Source organism: Anomalospiza imberbis, chromosome 4 (genome assembly GCF_031753505.1).
Source record: "Anomalospiza imberbis isolate Cuckoo-Finch-1a 21T00152 chromosome 4, ASM3175350v1, whole genome shotgun sequence".
Classification (NCBI taxonomy): Eukaryota; Metazoa; Chordata; class Aves; order Passeriformes; family Viduidae; genus Anomalospiza; species Anomalospiza imberbis.
In genome coordinates this window covers 44,290,840-44,304,536 of record NC_089684.1, presented here as the reverse complement: position 1 = coordinate 44,304,536, position 13,697 = coordinate 44,290,840, and the positions used below count along the sequence as shown (strand labels likewise).

Sequence of the window (13,697 nt, the reverse complement as noted above, 5' to 3'; positions counted from 1 at the left end):
AGTTGCTCTTCTAGCTGTTCTAGGAAAGCATTGAGAGAAACATTGGATTTTGTTACTACTTCTGAGAGACTTTGAGCTTGGTGTGGAGCCTCATATTCCCTGCCTTGGAGCATTATTAGCAACGTTAAGTGTCAGAAATGAGCACTGGATAACTCAGCAGGTGTTGTGTGCAGCAGGGAGGAATTCTCAAGTGGCCTTCAGCAGAGGAAGAGGAGGAGTATGGCACAGCATGGAGTGAGGGCTTTTTAGCTGGAAATGTTCATAGCTAAATGATTATAAATCTATGCACATATACTCTAGTTCAGGCCACTTGTTGTAGACAGGTAGAAGATTTATAAAAGAAAGGACTCATAAAATCAGGCCTGCTCTGTTAAATTTATGGCTAGCCTGTCATTTCTTCTAAGTGCAGCTAAGTAATTTGCGAGTTCCCATGCAAAAACAACCTTAGGTATGAAAGTTTTGTTAACACAACAACTTATTCTTAGGTGAAAAACAACTAGCATCTGCATAAACAATAAGATCTGTCTTGTGAAAATCAGTAGAAAAAAACATATAAACTAACTACAAATACAGAAGTTTGATAGACATGCAAAATACCATCTACTAACCAATAAACTGAGTGTGAATGTATTGTCTACCAATAAGATCTGACACAGTGCCTTCTGTTAATCCTATAAAATATGACCTATACAATTAAGATTGGGTTTTTCTGCATGAAGAATTGTAGTCCCATCTGCATATTAATGCTACAGCCACTAAAATGCATTAATGCTTTTCTGTTTATAATGTTTGGCCCGTGAAAAGATCATGTTCTACCCACTGAAGGCAGATCTGAGCTGAAGTAGAGCAAAGAATTTGGAAAATGCCCCAGTCTCCTTGTTTTCAGGAGTGTTTTAGTAGTGCAGGAGCATTCAGGTGCTGCTCCTCTGTGCTGGAAAAGAGCCAGCTGGTTGGGCTTATTAGAGAAGAGAGTTATGGAAGTGCCTGGTTCTCCTGGAAAACCAGGAGAATGCCAAGCAGCAAATCCTGAAGTTATGAACCTCTTTTTTTTTAATATTAATATGTTTGGCTAATTTTCATCCTGGAGTTTGAAAAGAGTTGGCTGAGGAACAGTTTTTCTTGAGTGTTATTTTGTAAGAACTGGTAAAGCGGGGAAAGTTCCAGGAGGTGGGAGGAGAGCAGAGGACATGACCTGGGCGTGTGTGGCTTACTCACCTCCCTGTGAACCTCAAATAAAACACTCAAACACCTCGTGAAGGACTTGATTAAGAGGTGTTGTGTAGTAATGGCAATGAATATGTATTTATGGATTCTGTCCTACTAAATTGCTGCCTTTTTTCTTTTAGGACTCTAGATTCTCTTGAACAGAAAGTACTTGTTTGGATATAATACTCCTAATAGGCCATTTAATTTAGGACCTCATAATATTTGAGTTAGGAGATAAAATAATATTTAATCCAGCTCTTGGAAGGGGATAGGTGCTTCTCGTAAGGTTATTTCATCTGTATGTTTGCGCTTCCAAAGGTTTCATATCATGGTGTTTTTTAAACTCTTCAGCAGTGACTTGGATGTAGTTGCTGCTCAAAGAGATCATGTGAAAAATGAAATGTCCAAGACCAGGTTGGACAGGGCTTGGAGGAACCTGGCTAATAGAGGGTGTAGATAGCCTTTAGGATCCTTTCCAACACAAACTATTCTGTGACTCCATGAAACAAATCCCCATGGAGGTGGATGGGCTTTCGTGGTGCACAGGGCATGGTGGGCCACAGGGTGTAACCTCTGCTCCAAAGTTAGCTTGAGGCCTCTGGCAGCCTCCAGATCTCTAACAAGGACCACAGTCTTTAAAGTCAAATTTCTGTCTAGGTGTTGTATAAGTAATAAACAGTTGGTTTTGCCAAATGGGAACAATCTCTTGATTTTGTCAGATTTCTCTTCATTCTGCTGGGACCAAAGGGCAAAGCCAAGTCCTATCATGAGATCGGCCGAGCCATTGCCACGCTGATGTCGGATGAGGTAGGTGTCTTGGCATCTCCAGTGGGAAATGGCTTTTCCCAAGTCATGATGTCCTTCCCTTCAGCCAGGTCAACAGGAAGGAGCATTCACATAAAGCTGAAATAGCCATGTTACCCTCCTAATTCCATCTGTCGACATAATTACTGCCTCTGGCTTTGTTTTTTTTTAAAGTGTGACTCTAGGAGAGGTTCGTCTGCCATGTGTATTTTCCTGCTAGCCATCACTCTTTCATAACAACTGTGAATTAATTGTTGAATTTATTCCTTGTGTCCCATTCTACCGTCCCAGTATCGCACAGCCAGGGATATGCAGGTGATGCCCACGGGACTGTTTCCCCCAGGCTGTGGTGCCATGTGTGGCACTGTGTCCCAGGCACTGGCAGTGTTTAAGGAGCAGCTGGCCCCTCCTTGCTGCCCTGGCTGGGCTTTCAGGATTCGTTTACAGCTCCTTTCTTCCAGTGTCCCTGGGGCCCTGCGTGCTGGGGCTCATTCACATCAGCTTTGCTTCTTGGCACTGCTTCGCTCTCCTACTGCTCCTTCATTACAGCTCAGCTGTTTCCAGCTCTCCTGCTTTCTGTCACTCAGTGGTCTGCTTCCCAAAACCCCAGAGTCCCTTCCTGCCACCAGATCTTCTGTCACATGCACTGATCCACCTCCTCTCCACACAGTCCAGAAGATTCCTATAAAATTCAGTATTAATGCTTTCCCCCCTGCCCCTTTTCTCGTTTGTTCTTTGTGATTAATACCAGGCCTTCCGTTAAACCAGTTTATGATGATGTTTTTGAGTAAATATTGCCATCAGTTCTGTGTCACAGCGTTGAAAATGAATCTGGGTTTGATACACTGAAGTAGATGGCTTTGTCTTTCAATTACACTTGTCTTCTCCAAGTTTAATTGAAAGTCCTTACGTAGAGGAAACCTTTTTTGAACTAAAGATATAGATAATTGCTTTACTAACATTTTTAAAGGTTAGAAATAGATGGTTTGCTTAAAATTAGATATATGCCTAAAAGGAAAGAATCTCTGTTGTTATCCAGCCAAAGGAAGAGGCTTTCTGAGCGTCAAACCTCCTTGTGCTACATCTGATACTTCTTCAGAGGTTTCTGAGAAGGAATTAAGTGATTTTTTAGAACTTAGCAGCTGCTTCTGGAGTCAGGGCCACAGAAAATGTAAACCTTTTCCACAGGGAGTCTCTTTCCCTTGCAGGTATTCCATGACATTGCCTATAAAGCCAAGGACCGTCAGGACCTGATTGCAGGCATCGATGAATTTCTGGATGAAGTCATTGTGCTCCCCCCTGGGGAATGGGATCCAGCCATTAGGATAGAGCCCCCCAAGTCTCTCCCTTCTTCAGATAAGAGGTAGTAGCAGGAGAGGAGCTCTATGGCCAAGGACAGTGGTCATGAAGTGTGGAAAGGGGATGGGAAGAGCTGGTGTTCTGGTTGTGCCAGGTGTATGGAGTAACCTGCACCTGGCTATCACTATTTAGAAAGTCCTGGAGATATTTTCAGGCCTTCCTTAGTAGCTGGAGGGAGGATGTTCCTGAAAGTCTGTGCTGAGGTGATGTTGTAGGCACACAGTAACACAGCTGGTAGTTAGCCAGGCTCTTCAGGGTTCCTCTTGGTCCTCGTGACTTGCTGTGTCCTCGCCTAGGAAAAACATGTACTCGGGTGGGGAGAACCTGCAGATGAACGGAGACACACCCCACGACGGCGGCCATGGTGGTGGTGGCCACGGCGACTGCGAGGAGCTGCAGCGCACGGGCAGGTCGGTGACACCCCTGCAATGCTTCCCTTGCCAAAACATTCCCACCCCGATGGACTGGCTGTACAGGCTGAGGTGTGACCCCAAAATGTGTCCTGGGGGCTCTTTGTGCCCAGAGTGAGGCTGTCTGAAGGGTTCAGAACATCTGGCTTCAGTGAATCACAGAAGATCATGAATCAGATGCTCAGTAAATGATAAAGAGCCATTAAAAAAGACAGAAGGCCCAGGTAGGTGCTGTCTGTTGGGAGCCTGTGAAGTCAGATGAACTGTAGGGGACATAAACAGGGCAGGTACAAGCCTCAGTTAATCCATTTGGATTGCTGAAGGTGTGCCTTAGCCAAAAGCAGAGATGTTCCCTTTTCTGGACGTTAGTGTTGCAGTTGAACAGCTGAAGGCTTTTATGGGATAGAAATAGAGAAGGTAACAGTGCCCCAGGCTGTACTCTCTGCTTTATTACTCTGCTTTGTGCCACGTAAAAGTCCACTGGAGTGGGAATACAGCTCAGGTGGCCACGAAACAGTGAGCTCAGCATTTCAAGATGAGTGCACAGGGCTTCATGGTGGCTTTGTGCCCTCCCTCCCACTCTGAATCTTCTTTTTCAGTTCTAGCTCTAGTCTAAATTCTAGGAGAAAAGTCTGAAAATCTTCACACTGCATTGGTGTGTACAAGGCAGTGGAGCATCCTGATTTGGGGTCAGAAGGTGGCGTGTGCCTGTCTGCCACAGTGTCTGTGCAGTCCCAGCAGAGGTGGGGAGCTGTGAGCAGGGGAACAAGCAGGGCAGCAGGCTAAACAAGCATTTTTTCATGCTGGCAGTGTCAGTGCCATGTGGAGTTTTTAGGACTTAAGTACTGTCTTGTCTATGATCATACAAAAAGGGATGTCTGTGACTGAGTTCTTTTGTTGTCCAAGAGTATTTCCCTTATGTTTTTACTTCTAGTTCTTTTGCTGGTTATTAATTTGAAGCATTTTTCCATGCAGTAGATTGTTTGGCTCGCCCAGCCATGGTGTCTGCTATGTGGAGAAGTTCAGGGAGGGACATAGATCAGAGTTAATCTATTTTATTACATCAACTAATATATTTGGGGGGGAAAAATCAACAGATGAACTTCCTGAAATAAAAACTCTGGTGGTCTGTTTCGGCAGAAGCATGGCTTGTAGTCCTGCAATTTGTCCCTTTCCAGATACATTGCATGTTTGAGATACTATCTTTCCTTACAACATTCTCTCTGAGATCCCTGGACTGCCACAGCTGTGATAAGACTGTTTTTAATGCGGTGATCTCACTCCTCTGGGATAATATTTCATTGCTGGCAGTGTCTCTGATGGCTTAGCGTGGTGAGTTCCACTGTGAAACATGTTGCATGAGTCTCCTCTTGCTTGTCCCTGCAGATTCTGTGGGGGCTTGATCAAAGACATCAAGAGGAAAGCACCGTTCTTCGCCAGCGACTTCTATGACGCTTTAAACATCCAGGCCCTCTCAGCCATCCTCTTCATCTACCTGGCCACTGTCACCAATGCCATCACTTTTGGGGGTTTGCTTGGGGATGCTACGGAGAACATGCAGGTGGGCAAGAGCTTTCAGAACCAGCAACTCCAGCATTTGCCTTTTGCTGTCCAGTCAGAGCAGTATTTGGGCACTGGCAAAGCTGGAATTCTTGGTACAATAATGGAGGTGTTCTGTGTTTTCACTGCTTTCTCTGCTGCTGTGGCTATCCTTTGACAACTTGTACAGCAGTTCTTTAAATGGTGAATAAAAGCAGGCCCTAGAGACAGAGAAGGTCTTTGCTCCTTCTGTAGAGAGAAGTTCCTCTGATCTGCTCTCAGTTGTACCATTTTAGTCCAATTAAGTTTGCTAAGTCTGAATCCTCTGCCTGATTCCTACAATACCTGGGCTTTGGCCTCTCTGGTGAAAAGATCCCAAAATAATTAGGAAAATGAGTAACACAGGAGAGAAATGTAAGGTCTTTAGAAAGATGAATTTTGTAGTACTGGGAGGGCACATGAGAGAACCAGCCACATATCCATGGACAGTCTGGATCAATGGCTTAGCTCAGGCTAAAGAGAAGGGATTCTCTGTTAACAGTGCTGTAGGTGCTTTGCGTTAGTGGAATAATAGGAGGTTGTATTTAGATATATTCAGTTCAGCCAGTCCAGTTCAGTCAAATCTCCTAGCAATAATCAAGCTCATAATGATAATGACTGAATTATTAATATATGCAGTTTTAATTAAGACAAACATAGGAAATGAGGGCACATATCTGGAACCCTGCACTCCCCTATGATGAATTACAGGCTAGAGTAAGATCCAGCAGCCTGTGCAGCGCCCAGCTCCCCTCCCTCCTGTACAAACAGTTTTCTTTTTCTGAAACTCATGGAAGTCGGGAAGTCAGGAATGGAGAGGCCTCCAGGTCCCACCAGTAGCAACACTGGTCTCTCATGGGCTAGCAGGGCAAAGCCTGCATGCTCTGCACAAGGTGCAGTCTTTAAATTACAGGAGGAAGGGGAAATGTTACCTGATTCCAAATCTAGCTCAAATTGAGAATCGCTTCATTGTGGCCAGAAGTCTCAAAAATACTTATTTTCAAGTAGCAAAAAAACCCTAGGCAGCAGTATTTTGGGGGCTACTGTATCACTGTGTGTCTGTAGCTTGTTAGTTGTAAACAGTGATGTGGCTGCTGCTGGGGCAGGCACTGAGCATGGCCCATCCTGCTCCCTGTCCTGGGAGCTGCCCCAGCCAGCACTGCCTTCACAGCTCACTCCTGAGTTCTCTGTTTCCAAGAAAAGACACTATTCTTAGCTACAGGCACATGGAAGAATGGAAGGAAAAGAGATTCCAGATGCTCTGGCCACGAGGGCCCTCTCCATGAGTAACACAAGAGAAGTGGAGGGGATCAGCTGTGTGCAAGCTCTTCCTTGCCCTGGGATTATTGGGCTCATCCTTACAAGTCTCCCATACGCAGCCAGCCTATTGCTTTCCTCAGTGTAAACACTAACTCCTGTCTCCTCAAGGAGGAGAGACACAAAACTGGATTTCAATTCTTGCAGTACCCCTGACAAGTCAGGAGAGCTACAGCCCCATCCCTGCAGCCTGGGCAGAAAGGAGGATTGGCCTGTGCTGTTAATCACCGGCTGCTCGGCACGTGTGGTTATCCCGAGTAACTCTGGCTTGTGTGGGACCAGCATCTTGGTGTGAGCTGCAGGGGAGGCAGAGGATGCTGTCCCCTTGGTCACGGGCACGGAGACATGCAGCACACAGTCACAACAGAAGCACTCCTTTAGACAGGGTGACTCCTCTCCTGTGTCTCCACAGGGCGTGTTGGAGAGCTTCCTGGGCACCGCTGTCACCGGCGCCGTATTTTGCCTTTTGGCTGGTCAGCCCCTCACCATTCTGAGCAGCACAGGACCCGTCCTGGTCTTTGAGCGGCTCCTCTTCAATTTCAGCAAGTGAGTATGTGGCGGGAGAGGGCGGAGGGCAGGAATGTCCCACACGAAGGAAACCCCAGCCAGGGAATGAGCTGCCTGCTGGTGGGGAAGGAGGGGATTTAGTGCACAAAATGAAACGTCTTGATCCTTGTTGAGATCCAGTGCAATCACATCAGGGATTTTCCCGGCACGCATGTCCCAGGGCGCTGCCCAGTGTGTGGCTGCCTGTCTCTGTGGGGCCTCCTGAAAAAAAAACAACCTTGGCCACTTCAGTCCTCCGTGAGGAATTTGCTCTAGTTGCAGTGTGCTGCTTCTCCCAATCACTGCTTCTCTGACTCCCATAGGAGCAAAGAAATGAATCCTGCTCTTCACTAACAAAATCCCATGGGTCTCAAGGTTGCCAGGAATATGTCCAGTTGAAATAATCACTATTATTTATGAAAGCAAAAATCTCTGTGGTAGAAACAGGCCCCAGAATTCCACGGGGGAGCTTTCCTGAATTCAAAGGAAATTTCCTGTATTTTTTTCCATATAACTGGTATGAAGAAGTTCTGCTCCCTCCACATTGTTGACAGTTGAAACCCAGAGCTAAAGGGAGCCCATTTTGTTAGGTGTGCTCATTTTCCATTCCCACATCTGCAATACAATGAAGATACACTGGAATCCCCAAAGGAATCAGCAGTGTCATGGATGACTTCACCCATGGGGCTGGTGACCCTTTGGCTGGTGTTTTGCAAGGAGATCGTTTTAGGTTACACAGAATACACCCCAAATCCCTTGTGTCTGTGTTCTCAGCGTGGCAGGTTGTGCAGGGCTTGTGTTCCTACATGTAGGGAGGGATGGGGGCTAGAAAAAATGGCTGGAAAGTTAGATTATCTCAGGGAGGGAAACTGGAAGCTACCAAAGCGTGAGAGTTGCACAGTGGAACAAGAGGGGGGAAACTTTCTTTTCTTCCTTCATCTGGAATCAATGACTAGAGTCAGGATTGGACATGCTGCACCTGTTGGCATCTTTCAAGTGTGACAAAGCCCAGGTGCAGCATGCAGCAGGAAAAAAGCAAGATGGAAAAGCACTTTGTACTGATTTGGGAGGGAGAAGGTAGTTATTTTTAACCTGAGGAGGAGGTGGTGGTTGTAAAAGCCATTGTCCTAACAACCTGCCAGAGCAGAAAGGCAGGACTTTTCAAAGGAGGCCTTTCTTACAAGGAAATTGGAACTAAGTGCTTTAAATTTTCAGTAATGAATTTGTGGTTGTTCATTTTCACAACACACTGTTCCCTGCTAGGAGCAAAAGTCCCATCTCCTGACTCATTTAAAGTGTGACTTTGTGTCTGAAAAGATCCCTGAGAACGCCTTGCAGACCCAGCCATGCGTCTGGCCTCGGGTGCTCCGTGGGGCTGGCACTGGCAACCAATCCTGCAGGACACGGTGCTTTTCCACCTGCTCTTTCAGCTTCAGAGACACTGCAGGAATTTGAGGAGTAAAAGCCAAAATAATACAGTTTAACATTTTTGAAGTTCTTCAGTGGTGTGGAGTCAGTGTACCTGGGTTTCTGCCAGCTGCTTTCAGATGGATGGGACCTCCTTCCCCCTCAGGCACTGACTCCAGATATTTCAGAGGTGTCACTTGGGTCTTGTATTTTTATTTTTTTCCTTCTCTTTTTCTAAATCACTTTGTTTCTTACTTGCTCCTTGCCTTCTTCCAGGTCAGGGCTTCTGACTTCCAGAGAGTTACAGCTGGCTGAGCCTGTCAGTCCCACCAGCTCTTGTGTCCTTCCACAGAACAGGCAGTGGCCTTCCTGGCAGGTCCTCATCTGCTCCAGTGCTCCCTTTAGGCACTTTTTCATTCCTAAAAGCCCACCTTTGGGCTCTGTGTTGGCACAGCACCTCAGCCTCAAGCAGCAAACAAGGGAGGCCATCATTCCCAGAAGGGAATGATGCAGCTGGGTGCATGGTTCTCCATCCCTAACGCCAGGGTTTGTCATAGAATATCCCAGTTTGGAAAGGACCTATAAGGATCAGCAAGTCCAATTCTCTCTGGCAAGACTACCTAAAACTAAACCGTATGACTAAGAGCACTGTCAGATGCTCCTTGAACTCCATCAGGTTAGTGCCAAGACTGCTTCCCTAGCGAGACTGTTCCAGTGTCCAACCACCCTCTGGGAGAAGATTTTTCCTTTATGTCCGATCTCAGTCGGTCTGCCAGAAAGTAGGAGGGCTCTGCAGAGAGACCTGGAATGGTTGGATGGATGGGCAGAGTCCAGTAAGATGAAGTTTAACAAGTCCAAGTGCCCAGTCCTGCATTTTGGCCATAATAACCCCCTGCAGTGCTACAGGCTGGGGATGGTGTGGCTGGATACTGTCCAGGCAGAAAGGGACCTGGGGGTACTGGTCGACAGCCGGCTGAACGTGAGCCAGCAGTGTGCCCTGGTGGCCAAGAAGGCCAATGGCTCCTGGCCTGTATCAGGAATGGTGTGGCCAGCAGGAGCAAGGGGGTCATTCTTCCCCTGTGCTCGGCACTGGTGAGGCCACACCTTGAGTGCTGTGTCCAGTTCTGGGCGCCTCAGTTTGGGAACGACATTGAGACCCTTGAGCCCATCCAGAGAAGGACAACAGGGGTGGTGAGGGGCTTGGAACACAAGCCCTATGAGGAACAACTGAGGGAGCTGTGGTAGTTTAGCCTGGAGAAAAGGAGACTCAGAAGTGACCTTACACTCTGTACAACTCCCTGAAAGGTGGTTGTAGTCAGGTGGGGTTGGTCTCTTTCTCCAGGCAACAACTGACAGAACCAGAGGACACAGTCGAAGCTGCACCAAGGGAAATATAGGTTGGATATTGGGAAAAGGTTTTTCACAGAAAGGGTGATAAAGTTTTGGAATGGTCTGCCCAGGGAGGTGGTGGAGTCATCATCCCTGGATGTGTTTAAAAAGAGATTGGATGTGGCACTCAGTACCATGGCCTAGCTGAGGTGTTTGGGCTGGGTTCAACTCGATGATCTTGAAGGTCTCTTCTAACCTTGTGATTCTGTGATTCAACTTTCCCTGACTCAGCTTCATTCCATGTAACATCTGCTTTGTACTTCCTGATCTTATCTAAACCAATGTTTTCCTTTCCTGCCACCCTTGTCTTGTTGCAGGGACAATGATTTTGACTACCTGGAGTTCCGCCTCTGGATCGGCCTCTGGTCAGCCTTCCAGTGTCTCATTCTCGTGGCCACCGACGCCAGCTTCCTGGTCAAGTACTTCACCCGCTTCACTGAAGAAGGATTTTCCTCCCTGATCAGCTTCATCTTCATTTATGATGCTTTCAAGAAGATGATCAAGCTGGCAGATCATTATCCCATCAACTCCGAGTTCAAGGTGGACTATATAACTCATTACTCTTGTGCCTGTAAACCACTAGATCCAGGTAAGGGAGTGTTCATTACCTCTCCAGTTTGTAGATAGGAGGTGGCCTTTGCTCTCCTTTTCCCTTGTGCTGCAGCCCAGATAATAGGTAGATTATTCCTTCTTTATCGGTTGCCTTCAGATATCCTTAGTTTCAGGAAGCCGAGAGGTAAATTTCATCCCAAGTGGAATGTCAATGTTGCAGCAGAGCTCTCGTTAAGGGTAGAAATGAGCCAAGACACAGACTCTTGTTCAACAATTTGAAAAGGGTCCCAGTTTGTTCTTCTCTGCATCTGAGCCATCCTGACTCTGACTACAGCAAACTCCTACCGTTGGCTTCCCTGGCAGACTCTGACTGCAGCTATTTCCTGCTCGACTACGACTGCATGTATTAGTTTGCAGACTCTGCAGGCTGTTCTTCTAGAATATGACTGCAGGCTCCAGCAGCAGGCTCTAACTGCAGGCCCCTCACTAACCTCACCAAAGATCTTTTTCAGCAGCAACTCTCTTTCTTATTTTGTCCATCCTCTAGTTCTTCGGGGTTATTCCTTCAGCTCCTTCTTCTACAGGGATCTTCCTTCGTGTCTTCCTCCTCAAGGTCCACCCCTCACCAGCCAGCTCACCCCTTTTATCACACTTAACTTTATTAGTTACAGCTGTGACCCGTTAAGGGCAAGGCTGTTCCTCTTCTTTGGTAATTAGTACAACTGTGACTTCTCAGGGGCAAGGTCCCTTCTTGGGACCCTTCTTCTACACCTACATGTCACAGTACAGGTGGCCTTAGTGGAACTCCTTCAGAGAGCATCATGACCAGTGGAGAAGCTGTTTCTGCACTCGAGTCTCCTTGCATCCCTGTTCCAAATGGCATTCCTCCAAGAATTTAGTGAAGGGGCAGCAGTGGTGGCCAGGTCACTGCTGTGCAGCTGAGGTCACTGCCATGGAGCTCAAGCCACTCCTGTTTCAGGAGGTGGATTTATTCAAGGTGTTACCCAAAGGTGGGTGGTTCCCACCTCCTGGTTGCACGGATGAGAGGGAAAGCACAAACAATTCCTTCCCTTCCAAGAAGGGAAGTGTATCCCCAGGGCAGCCTATCTCTGGAGCGTGGGCTGTGCAGCAGATAGAACCAGTGTACCTATGGCTCTGGGAACAAAGGGTTGCAAAACCCAAATCCAAACTGAGAGATGCTGGCTGTACCATTAGGGAAGGGGGACCACTCCTAGGATCCCACAAACAATGGGGAGTGAGTAAGAAACTTGATCTGTGCCCAGAGTAAACTGCAGGTTATCTCGGCACACCTGTCCAACAGGAAAAGCTGCTGGCTGCTCCTCACAGGTGTTGGGAGCCGGTTCCCTGGGGCTGGGTGCCTGTCTTCCCTATTAAACACAGGATCTTGGTGAGCATGTGGATGCTCCACTGGAATGGCAGAGTGACTTACTTTTTGAAAGTAGGATGATGGGAATGGTCAGTGCCAAAGTGGAAGTCTCCACTTCCCATTGAAACACTTGTGGCTCTCCAGACATCCAAGTGAAAAAAGTTTATTTATGCAAAACCTCAGTAAGCCATGAGGACAGGGGCCACAAGCCCATTTGCAGGAAGGATTGCATTTCTAAATGAAATTTCAAACTCATGATTCCTAATGCTTCAGAAGTCACAGGGAATGCTGCTCCATCTTTCAAAGAAATTATCCCCATCCTGTTGATTTCAACTTCTTGCTCTCTATTTTCTTGCTTTTAATTCAAAACTGTGTTTATGCTGGACACTGAATCACATTTTGCTTTTCTGGGTATCTTTGGCGTTGTGCTTGCATTTGAAATTAATCATTAGGAGTGCTCTGTGGGTATTTAATTTAATCCAGAAATCGTTAGGAAAATATTGGAAAGCTATGAAATATTATATTGTCTGTCTGTTTTTTTGTGGGTTTTCTTTTACCATCAACTCAAAGTATAATCCCAGTTGGGTTTGGGTTATGTTTCACTCAACATTTTCTTTTTCTGTTTTGTGAGTGATTGATGATTGAGGCTTTTGAGTCTCTCTGAAACACTTGTGACTCACTTTTCTGGAGCAAAGAGGTGGCAAACAGCTTGGCAGAGTCAAGAAATTATTTAATAATTGGAATTGGCTCTCCTTCCTAACTATTTCCTGCATCCTGCTCACCATATTGCCTTTTTTCTTTTCTCTTGCAGTTAATAGCTCATTACTTAACAGGACAATGGTGCTGTCAGACTATGAGCTGGTCTCTCCCTCCTCTGAGCTGGTGAGTTCCCCTTGGGAAGGCAGGGGTCACATGGACTGCAGAGTCTTGTGGTGCCACTCTGCTGGCGAGCTCTGGATAGTGAGGAGAAGGAAGTGGAGCTTGATGGATGACATCCATGTGTGGGGGAAGGAAGTTGAGACACAGAGTAGCAACCCCTTTTAGTCAAACACCAGCAGGAAAATGGTCTCACCCAAACCGTTCTGTGATTCCATGATATTTAGCTTCTGTGTGATGCCTCCCTGTTCCTCTCAGATACTCTGTCCCACCAGGGGCCAAGCATACACAGCCTTATGGAAACATTCCCTTTTTTCCTGCAGGCCAACACCACCATTGACTGGGCAGCTCTGACAGCCAAGGACTGCTTGAAGTATGGGGGTCAGCTTGTGGGCAACAACTGTGACTATGTCCCTGACATCACCCTCATGTCTTTCATCCTCTTCTTTGGCACTTACACCTGCTCCATGGCCCTGAAGAAATTCAAGACCAGTCGCTACTTTCCCACCACTGTAAGTATCTCCTGTCATCCCATCATTCTTTCTGAGGGCACAGGTCAGCCTTCCTTTTGGAGTTGCTGTCCTGCACACAGGGAGAGATGCTCTGAAGGGAAGCAGTTGGGATAAAAGTGCAACTGGTGGTTGGATCTGGTTATCAGAGGTATGCCTGGGATTGCTCCCGGTGGTTCTGGAGAACAGAGGTAAGGCAGCAGAAGAGCCAAGAGGAGCCGTAACCTGTTTGGGTAATGTGGCAGGGATTTTAAAGGTGCTGAAGGCAGCCCTTCCGAGCTTACAGGCACGTCTCGGGTGCATCTGCTTGTTTTGTCCCCTGGTGAGGCTCCCCGGCCAGGCGTGCGAGCCAAAGCC

General features: G+C 46.9%; 1 protein-coding gene across 6 annotated transcripts in view; it reads left to right on the top strand.

The window, feature by feature from the left end:
- Window positions 1–13,697, top strand: part of SLC4A4 (solute carrier family 4 member 4) — a 145,973-nt gene that overhangs the window by 114,415 nt on the left and 17,861 nt on the right. For all 6 annotated transcript variants that reach the window (XM_068188167.1, XM_068188168.1, XM_068188170.1 and 3 more), the window contains 8 exons: window positions 1,926–2,013; window positions 3,219–3,373; window positions 3,666–3,779; window positions 5,166–5,340; window positions 7,087–7,220; window positions 10,334–10,605; window positions 12,767–12,837; window positions 13,155–13,343. In XM_068188167.1, coding sequence (XP_068044268.1) covers window positions 1,926–2,013; window positions 3,219–3,373; window positions 3,666–3,779; window positions 5,166–5,340; window positions 7,087–7,220; window positions 10,334–10,605; window positions 12,767–12,837; window positions 13,155–13,343 — 1,198 coding nt within the window. The remainder of the gene's footprint in view (window positions 1–1,925; window positions 2,014–3,218; window positions 3,374–3,665; window positions 3,780–5,165; window positions 5,341–7,086; window positions 7,221–10,333; window positions 10,606–12,766; window positions 12,838–13,154; window positions 13,344–13,697) is intronic.